We start from the raw sequence: 11,393 nt of genomic DNA, 5'->3' as shown, positions 1-11,393 counted from the left end.
TAATTTTCTGATTTTGTTGGTTGTTGGTTCTTTGGTATTTTAGGTGGAGCTATGCCTTTTTGTCCCTAAATTAAATCGAAGACAAGTAAATGGTAAAATAAAAAAAGATGGCATGTGTATTTTTCTTTTGTGATCATTTTATCCTAATAACTAATTCATTAATTTTAATGGGGATTAAGCTTGTACAAAGAACGATTTATTTAGCTAGTAGACTCGTCAGATTGTAAATATAATAATTATATTCAAAACAATCAAGTATATAACAATATTTTAAAAAAATTGCAAATATAGCAATGTCAAATTTTGTCGATGATAGGAGTCTATCAGTTATAGACAATGGAACAAATATTGATCTATTACTTATAAACCATAAAAATCTATCATTAATAAATTTTGTTATATTTGTAAATTTTTATAATTATTGCTACATATTTGATAATTAGCAAAGTGATTATCTATATTATAAACTAATAATTAAAGTCATTTGAGTATGGCAGTCTAGTGTACGAGTTCATTGCAATTTTTTACAAGGAAATTTGGTTCAAGTTCAAGCCCAGTTTTTAGGCCCAAAAACAACTTAGCTCAAGTAAAAGATTCCTAGAAAGCTTTTATAAATGGAGGCTTTGCCTCTCCATTGGTTGTGTTGGAACAATTGAATATCCAATTATTGAAGATTAGAGAGGATACATACTATACTTAAAAATTAAAACTTCTCTGCAAATTAAAACTATATTCAACTATTCGAGAGAAATATTCGTCAAATTATTAAAGATCAGAGAGTATTTATACTATACTTAAACTATATATATATATATATATACACATACACACATACACACACGCAAATGTATATATTTGTATATATGTAAAATTTAAAAAAAAAAGTCAATAATATACGATTATTGAATATTTGTTTTAAATAACATTGTTGTAAATTATTACGAATATAACAATATCTATCGCTATTTATGAGCAATATTTTGTTATCATTTTTGCTCCCACGAGAGATAGAATAAATATATTTTCATTGTGTTTTAAACACATTTAAAAAGAAATCAAAATTGATCTATGTAATTTGAAAATGATCATTTCAATTCTTAGGTTTTTTTAAATTTTGATTAACGATATTTTGGATAATTATCTTTTCATTTTGTTCATTTTCATCGTCCTTAATTGGATTCACATTTCACACATGCAGTCAAACCGATACCCTCTCATGTAAAATTAAATACAAATTGCATTCTTTCTTTTTGTTTTCCTTTCTTAAAGAAAATGCACCAATAAATATCACATGGTCATACAAATATTCAGAAATTAATGAAAAATCAAAATATTAAATGCTCATTAAATTGTCTCATTGTCTCATAATACAAGAAAAACATGAATGACGATTTAATTATATATAAATCATAAACCATGGAAATCTTCATCCAAACGCCCAAAATTCGTTTATTGATTTATTAATTCTTATCTTTGCAAAAAGAAAATATAAGATTTTATTTTCATAAATATTTTGGAAAAGAGAATTGAAGAAAGCAGAGAAACAAAAAAACAAAGAAGGAATAATGTCGTGTTGGGAGCGTTTGAAGATGAAGATTTTGTCGAAAAATAAAGAAGAAAATAATAAGAAAAAGAATAATACTACTAATATTACGTGCATGGCAGCTGAAACAAGTAGATTGAATAATCGAAGTGGGGGATTATTCAGGTACGACGCATTAAGCTATGCTCAAAATTTTGACGAGGGATTGGCTAATGCTGACGAAGAAGGATCCCATCGAAGTTTTTCTGCAAGATATGCTATTCCTTCCCAACCCCCAACTAAAAAGTTAGGATAGTAAGGATTTTTTCGTAATTTCATATTTGTATGTATGTATAACGATGTTTCTTATTTTTTATTTTAAAGTTTATCAATGTTTTTTGTATTTCATTGTTATTAGTATTTGAATATGGTATATGTGATAGTATAATGTACATAAGGAATCGAAGGGGGTAGGGGTACATATAATTTGTTAGGAAAAGAAGAATTAATCTTATTTTTAATACTTAATAGAATTTTTGCAATTTAAGTGAGATTCATCATTCTATTTGTGATAAAGAACACCTTCTAGTTTCAAGATTAAGTTTGTTCGTGTCTAACCCAATTTAAAACGAGTACCATAAAGATATTTGGTATTGGAGAAAAGAGTACATGTGACCGTCCAATCGGATAAAATCAAATTGTTGAATTGTGATATTGAAATTTGTTATAGACAGTTCTGTTTTGTTGGAAGAAGATTCTATATGATGTTAAAAACAAAAAAGATAGTCGATATAGAATCCTACCAAAGAGTGTCATCATGAACAAGAATCAAACCCACACTTCAAGAACAAAAAAGTTGACCCACTTAAAAACCGAGTTGATTTGGAGATATTAGTGGATTTCTCGGTTTCAATGCGAGGAATTTAATTCATATAATTATATAAGAAAGGAATTGCTACAAATTAATTTCAAAACATGTGCCCTAATTAAAAGTTTAAAAGATATTTACATACATGTTGGACTTCACTTATTTTTTTTAAGTCATTCAACTACTCTTTCCAACCTTTTCCCTAATTGATGTTTCACAAATCATCTAACTTCTGACTAAAATGAAAAGTCAAATACAAAAGATCAAATGGCCAAGAAAAAGAAAACCAATGTAAATAAGTATCAGAAAACAGGGCAACCATCAACAACAATACCTTTAGCGGTGGGACAATTAGCCAAATCACAATGTTCACCATCGGATCCCCACCACGTCAAGCCTTTATCTTCCATAGTCAAAGTAAAATACAGAAGCACTCCCATGAAAGCCAATCCAGCATCCAACGCCGCCGACAAAACATAGTTATATCTCTGCCACCACTCTTTCCGGTACCTGAAAACGAAGAAATTGAAGATTGTGCCAACGATAATCCAGCAATTGAAATTGACGGCGGTAGCCGGCGGCATGATGGCGGTGGAGCCGAGGAGGACAGGGAGGTTAATGAGAGAAATCCATTTGTGATTAGGGAAAGCCTTTTGAAGAAGCCAAACTAAGAGAGGGCCAATCGCACCGCCGACGAAGAACCAGTTGAGGGCGGCGTAGTTACCGAGAGAACCGAAGATTCGTTTAGGGCCGACGAGACCCCAAATTACGGAAGCGTCGAAGAAAACTCGATCACCCGGGCAGGTCCACGGGCTGTTGGGAGGAAGGAGTTGGTCTTGACAAATGTTTTCTATGGAGGTTAGTAGCCACCAGGCAACTGCGATATTTACTGTTCCAGCTATGAGTGTTCCTATGCACTTGGAAGGTTGAGAAACAAATTATAGATCATATAACAGAACAGTAAACATACAATCAAACTTTATACTTTCCAACAAATTAAAACATACTAAAATTAAACATACAAAAGCAAACAAAATTTAATTATATATCGTTAATGACTCTTATTACAACAAAAATTTTCAATCAATAGATTACAATTTTTAATTGGTTAAAAGTATAGGTTAAATTTCAAATTTTGTATCAATCTTATTATTGAATTTGTTAGAGATCGAAAGGATGTGATTTATTAGACATTTCTATAGTTTAGAGATCAAATAATTAACACGAAATTAAAACATAGTCAAATATTATCACTTTTTTTCTTTTAATACAAGAAATGAAGTCCGGGTGAAATAGTACACACCAATTACTATTTGTTTGTATTATATTATTTCAAAACTCCTTTTTATTTACTATTTTTGTTTGTTGAAGTCTCTGACTATTTTTTATCGATACTAAATGATCTATACTACAAAATACAACTATTATATTATAACCCACGTAGTATTATAATAACTATCCCACCGCCCAATTGACCTGAGAGAACCAATTTTTATGCTAAATGAAAATTTTGAGATGAAATTTTGGGTTGATGGAAGAGTTGAGTTGTTCCTTTCTCCCCTACACCACTCTAAGACCAAAAACTGAAACCAGCCAAACAGTCAAATAATATGCATTTTATACAACTTAAGCTTAAAGAAATTGAGAAAAATGGAAAGATTTTGAAGATGGAATTAATGTGTTACCTGAACAATGAACATGGAAATTGGGGGTATCTTCATGTAATGACCAAGCTTGAAATCATTGAGAAATGAGACTGCCTGAGTCATGCTTATATATCCATAGGTCTTGAAGCACACATTGGCTATTGGTCTTCCTGGCAATATAATACCCATCAAGTACTCTGTTATAATGTTGAGACCTGGGGACTGGCAGATGAAGAAGATGAAAATTCATGTTTTATATGTTCATCGTCAAGTCAAAATGATAATGATTTCAAAATTTTTGTATGCTCTCTCCCTATTATACCTTGCTATAATTATCATTTATGAAAAGAAATTAACTTTTAAGAGCCAGCTTTTTCTTTTTATAGAGTTTTTAGACTTTAGTTTACGGCACTTAGAAAACTATACAGGTATGACACACATGTAGAAGTAATGCGACCTAAGTAAAAAAGATAACATAACAATCGTACGTATTAACATTTTTTCGATGTATACATTTCGTTTAAGAGATGCGAGATTCGATTTCCGTCCTCTACAGAAAAACAATAATCTAGAAAACACACTCAACTCATGAACAATTAAATTCCAAATCTCCAACTTATTATCATGGTCAAGGTTAATAGCATCATTATTAGATAATATCATAATTTTTATTTCAATTAAATCAAATAGCAAATAAGAAAAGTAGTTCAATTATTTTATAAAACATTATGGTCATCCATGAATTTTCGATGACAGGTTTCTTCAAGACGGTATATCTTTGAATTCATCATTATACGTTATGAGGCCTCTTACCTTTAGCAATGTGTGATTTTCAAGAGTTTGAGTGGTTGAGATAGAGTAACTTTAATTAAAAAAATTAAGTATTTAAAGAGTCAAAATATGGACAATGAGGATGAAAGGCGAAAGGTTGATATATATACATATATATACCTGATTTGTAGTGGCAGTAATGATGCTGATTGGAAGGGTAAAAGTCAAAGCAAGAAAAGCAGCAAATATGAGTCCCCACCATGGCATTTGAATCTCATCTTTCATGAAAATGCACAAAGCAAGAGACAAAATAATAGATAAAAGAAGAAGCAAATGGAACCACCAACTGGGTATATCCTTGTACTTCTTCATTAATTTTGTATGAATATCTTCTTTGCCGCTGTAAGAAGCTCGGAACTGTTGATATATTTCCCTGCCAAAACTTCATCTATTAGTACAACATATTTGTAAATATTTTTTTTTAGCAGTTTTGGATTTGAAATAATTGTTTTTTCATTTTCAACAACTTCTTTATATATAAAAAAAGTGCCTTATTAAAAATAGGTTTTTGAACATCTTTTCTTTCCTTGGACAACGGAGATCCCATTTTGTTAATCACATTGTATTCTTATAAACTTTAGATTTTATTTTCTTAGACAAGTAATCATATTCGAAAATTTAAAAATTTATACGTGTCTAGAAATAATTTCAATTTTGGTTTTTCTTTCTTTTGTTTTTTAAATTTTATTTTTGTTCATTAAACACAAAATATATATATATATATATATATATATATATATATATATTTGATAATCGATTTAAATAAAAAAGCTTCATTTTTATTTTCAATTTTCTTGTAATTTAAAAACACAATTCTAAATTCTAAATTTTAAAACAAATAAATGAATTAATTACCAAAAATAACATCAGGAGGTCATTATTTTACCAACAATGAGGACTCACTTTCCGTTGAAGAGCGCAACATGAGAGAGTGTAGAAATGATAGCCGCAAAACCAATTCCATAAGAGAGTGAAAAGAACACACTGAGATTGATCCTCCCTTGCTTCTCATATGCACCCATATCAATCTCAAACTTGTCATTAACAATGGCGGAAACATTATAAATCTGACCTTTTGCATCATAAAGATGAGAGGAGAAGATAGGGAAGTTTTGGGCATTGTACACATTGGTTTTCCAGTAAGCAATTGGTAGCATAATGTACATAATAACAATGTAGCCAACAGCAACATTGACAGTGGCGAAGAAGGGGCTGATAAGAGGGCTGTAGAGATAGGACGCGATGACGGACCAGTCGAGAGAGAAGGAACCGAGTCCGAGGCCTCGCATCCCCGACCCGAGTTGCTGGGCTGTGACTGACCGTGGATAAATCCAACAAACCCATGAAATGGTCGATAGAGTTGGGAATAGATAGCCAGGAAATACGTACCATGAGAAGCTACATATTAAGGTTATCAAGAAAAATTTCCCTCTTGACATTCGACTTTCATCTTTTTCATGCATCGCTCTGTTCAATCCACAGTAGAATAATTTCTTTAGTAAAAATTGGGAGTAAAATTATTTGAACTCATAGTCTCTTAATCGGATTAATACACATCGGTACTAATTGAGCTATAACACAATAACTGATATAACAAGTAAAATGAATTAATCCAAACATCTCTTATTTGCTAATAAATTTATACGAAGAATGAAAAATTATCTTACTTAATCTATCGGAATATTTTGTTATAATTAAAAAATGTTCCAACGATAATTAATTTTAATTAATAAATGTTTGATAAATTGAATAATATGATTTTAGTATGTATTTCGTATACCAAACTAACAAAAATTTACGTAAGAACATAAAAAATTCAATAAGTATGTATTGGAATATACTACCAATTTGAATTTGCAGCGTACTTTATTACTTCAAATGAAAACTAATAAAAATTCAATTACTTTATGTACATGCATCAACTTATTTATTATATACTATTTACATAAAATTGATAGGGTATGTAATTTGGATTTTCGTTTCAAATTATGAAGGGTATATAATTTGGAAAAAGCTCTTTTAGTGTATCCTATTTTGGAGAAGAAGAAAATAGATATCCTTATTTATATATTTGTCCTATACATAAATATATTAGGTAATTGGGTGCACATTGCACTGCCTCTTCTCTTTACACTCCAACGCCCCAATAACATAAAAGCAGAAAATTCAACAAAATGTTTTTCTTTTTTAAAAATAAAGTAAAAAAGAAAAAAAAAAAAAGTAATTTTACAAGTTGTAGTTGATCAAAGCTCAAGAATTGGTGAATATTTTTTTCAATTGTATTCAAATATTTTTTGTTATAAAAATGATGACATAAAATAATTAAAATGGATAACTTTTAGTAAATTTGGGTTGATGTGATTGTGTATGCATAAAATGTGAGTTTTAAATTTTATAGGTACACTCACCTTCAATTAAAGGGGTTAAACCCCCTTCTAAATGTTGAACTAAAAATAAAACTATTAGTATCATATTTCTACCCCATAATATATAGTAATATGTTAAAACAAAAATAATAAAGAGTCATTTTTAAATATGGTGTAAAGAATTAAAATATTTATAAAATATGACAAACTTTTGCTGTATTTTGTAAAATATTTATAAAATATTTTGTTATATTTTGTAAATATTTTCATAAGTTTTGTCATTTTTAATAATTCTTCAAAAATACATTCTCTTACTATTTAACATTTTCTATTTTTTGCAGTGAAAGAAATATAAAAAGAAAAATACTAATATGGAAAATATGAAATAAAAATTAGAGATATTTTAAAAATATAGAAGAATATTGAAATTATTTACAAAAGCAAAATTTATCAACTCACAATATTTTCGAACATCCACAACAATTTCCCAATATATATTTAAGATGCATCTTAATCTACAATAAAAAAAAAATTCCACTCTAGGGTTTATGTTTTTGAATTTAGTATTTATTTAACAAAAACATAACATGCCATAACCATAATGAAATATATTTGGAGATTATTTCAAATTACCTGAACAAAGAGACCTGCACTAGACTACTCGGCCACCACATTTCCGCAGGATCCACAACGTATTTCCTCAATATACCCGCCCAACCATATCCCATAACCTAACTCCCCCAAAAAAAAAGCGTTATTAAAATTAATTCTCACAAAAAACGAATTGAGTCATCACTCGATAAGGAACAAAAAAAAATCCATCAAATTTGATAATACATATACCTGCGTCGTAATAACAAGAATCCAACCAGCTAAGAACGAGATTTTCCGATGATAAAACGCCATAACAATATCCACAATTCCAATTGCATAAGCAGCTCCATTACCAAAAGCAGAACCAGCATTAGCAAAAATCGAAATCAACACATGTTCTTTAATATTAAACGGCCCTGGATTAAGCGAGAAATTTCTATCTCCAAATCCAGGGATCCGAAACGTCGTCGTAGGAAGAACATTGGCCATGAACCGTCCGATCGGGAGTGTGGCGACTTGAACAGAGATCATTGAAATGACGAGCGGCTCTGTACGGTAACCGAAGAAGGTGTTGAGAAAGGAAAGGATCATACAGGAAAGTAAACCTAGAAACCACATTCGGAAGGTCCAGACGGGAATGGAAGGATCATCTTCATTGGAAACGGTGAGACGAACTTGTTCGATTGGAGAAATTTCGTCGTCGGGGATGGGTTTCTGAGTAGTAGTACTGTCTTGTTCTAACTCTATTTCGAGTGAAGCCATGGCGGCCGGCGGCGGAGGAGGAGAGTGAAGAGGGGAATTATTGTTTGGAGAGAAAGAGAAGAGAATTGAAATGGTGTGTGAGGGAAAGGGAATCTGAATCTGAATCTGAATCTGCAGAGTGTGACGAGAGAGAGAGAGAGAGGGAGAGAGATATAGAAGGAAACGGTTACGTTGGTTGTTTGATTTGGTAAATTGATTTTTTGCTAACTTTTTTGGTGTAATTGAAAGTATATATTAAGAAAAATATTTCTTAGGTGGTGAGAAGTATACCATAATGATAGGTGATAGGTGATGTCAAGGTGCACCTAAGATATATAGTAAGAATTGTGTATCACCAACAAAGTATGTAAATATATATTTTGTAACATTAAAAAAATATAACAAATTTTATATTTTAAAGAAAATTAAGTTTAAATTCTCCATCCAATTTATACTTAAAAAACATATCACCTACGAGAACTTAGCTCAATTTATGTTTTCGTAGATTAAAAATCAAAAGTTCAAAATTTTCACTCAATATGTATTTCGAAAAGAATAAGGTGTATTATAAGAGTGTAAATATGTAAAAAATTATTAGAATTATGCTTGAAATAAATAAATTTATTGAAGGTTAAATGGTAACATTTTTTTTTTCAACAAGAACAATTAGATGGTTATGAATAAGTTGAAACTAAACGTATAATGCAAATTAGATCCAAAGAATATTCGGTTTCCCTTGATTTCTCGCACGTCTGATTACTTATGGTAATTACACAGCTGGCTGGCTGGCTGGAATTTCACTTCTTAATTTGCTTGTTTCGCGGCTTTTCTTTTTGCTAATTAATGTTATATATTCCTGAAATGGCTAAATTGCCAGCACAGATGATGACAAGGATTCCGAGTTGTTTTTAATTTTAATTAAACTTTTTATATTTTATTTCGTTTTAATTCAAAAAAAAAATCAATTTGTTTTTAAGGAAAAATTTAGTACATAAAAGCCATAAATTTTTTAAATAGAGTGTCATATTTATGGTAAATTTAAAAATATTAAACTAATTCAAATACCATTTTGACCCATTTAAATGTTCAATAGCTGGTTAATTAAGATTGGTAATCCAAATTCTATTTTGTGTTTTTAAAAAAGTTCGACAAACATGTAATTTGACACCTAATTTAGATTCTAGTTAGTGATTTTCCATTGAAATCATGAAAATTCTTTAAAATAATGTTTTTATATTTTTAATGTATATATATATTTTGAATGTCAACTTTTAAAATGTAAAATTTTATAAAACTAAAGGATAAAAGAAAGGTTTAGAAATATAGGGTGATATGTCATAACCTCAATTATTCATATTTTAAGAATTAAAATATGTGTCATGTATTTATTATAAACTATATAATGTAACAAAATAATAATTATATAAATTTTGTAACAATAATAGTTTTTTTTTCTATAATAATAATAATAACAACAGTTTATACATTAATCTATTATATAGCATGTAATTATATTCAGTTTTATGGTTTATATATATAAGATGAAATTTAATATAAGATAAATAAATAAACAAAATATCAAATATATCTAAAATATTAACTGTAAATAGTTTTATTTATTTATTTATTTATTTTGCTATTTATGACCATTCTTCTTAGCTGTGGATATTATTTTCTATTTATTTATAATTAGCATTTTCAGTGTAAATTGGAACAAATTGTAAACCTTTTCTATTTGGTTATGATAGCCTGTAAAATATAAGAAAATACAAACAAAGTTATATTCAAACTTAATTTGGAACTTGAAATGTCATTTTAAAGTGATTAATATATTTTAGTTATATTTATATATGACCTAAGCTGTGTTTAGAAAATTAAACGACTAAGGTTCGTGACTTATTATTATTATTTTATTTTTCATTTATGTATTTTGGTTTGGTTGTTTATTTGAGGTTTTATTTATTCTCTAGTGTAAAAGGCCATTATGCACTTTGAATTATTTTAAATAATATTTAATATATTATATATAAAATATTGATCTAAATCGACCATCAACTAAGGTAGATTCATCTTTCGTGATAGATATTATATGTCATTGAAACAACATTTCGTGACAGTTTATACAACTGTCATAAAATACTTTCCATGACTGCCGCATCAATGACTGCAAAAAACTGTCACGAAAACCTTTAATGACAGCATTTAACTGTCATTGTAGGCCCTTTTTCTACTAGTGTGCTAAATTTCTTAAATCATGGTTGACCTAAATGTTTGAGTTAATAGATAAATGCATTAGTTAACTATATATCATTAACTAACAAATTGAACGTATAGCTTCTCTACTATCGAGTTTCTTAGAAACAAAAGAAACAAACAAAGCAAAAAAAAAAAAAAACTTCAATCTAGAGTGAGTTTCGATAAAACTCTAATATCTTAAATCACGATTGACCTAAAAGTTTAAATTAATAGATGAAGGCATTAGTTAACTATATATCATTAACTAACAAATTGAACGCAAAACTTCTCTACTATCGTGTTTTTTAGAAACAAACAAAGTAAAAAAAACTACAATCTATAGTGAGTTTCGATATCAATAACTAAGTGTTAGAAAATACACAATAATAATTGTCAACGTGAACGCGATTTAGTGATACTATTGTAATCTCTTTCTTAGATGTGTCATTCAAACAAAATAATGGTAATTACCATTTGAGTCTTACTTTAGATTTTTATCCATTTTTTACGTTTGCAAATTTAGTTTTTGTACTTCATTTTTTTAAAAAAATTATCATATATATTTATCCATTCACCTAGAAATTCAAATT

The 11,393-nt window shown here is 28.9% G+C and overlaps 1 protein-coding gene across 1 annotated transcript; it reads right to left on the bottom strand.

Annotated features, from left to right (window-relative positions):
• Positions 1-2,692: 2,692 nt before the first annotated feature.
• LOC103503639 (oligopeptide transporter 2) lies at positions 2,693-8,665 on the bottom strand. Its single transcript, XM_008467908.3, has 6 exons — positions 8,077-8,665; positions 7,867-7,964; positions 5,771-6,334; positions 4,988-5,240; positions 4,076-4,258; positions 2,693-3,307 (listed from the first exon to the last, which is right to left on the bottom strand). The coding sequence occupies exons 1-6, from the start codon at positions 8,587-8,589 to the stop codon at positions 2,693-2,695; spliced, it is 2,226 nt and encodes a 741-aa protein (XP_008466130.2). The 5' UTR covers positions 8,590-8,665.
• Positions 8,666-11,393: the final 2,728 nt, after the last annotated feature.

Source organism: Cucumis melo, chromosome 4 (genome assembly GCF_025177605.1).
Source record: "Cucumis melo cultivar AY chromosome 4, USDA_Cmelo_AY_1.0, whole genome shotgun sequence".
Classification (NCBI taxonomy): Eukaryota; Viridiplantae; Streptophyta; class Magnoliopsida; order Cucurbitales; family Cucurbitaceae; genus Cucumis; species Cucumis melo.
The sequence above is the reverse complement of the archived record's forward strand: the minus strand, read 5'-3'. Positions and strand labels throughout refer to the sequence as shown.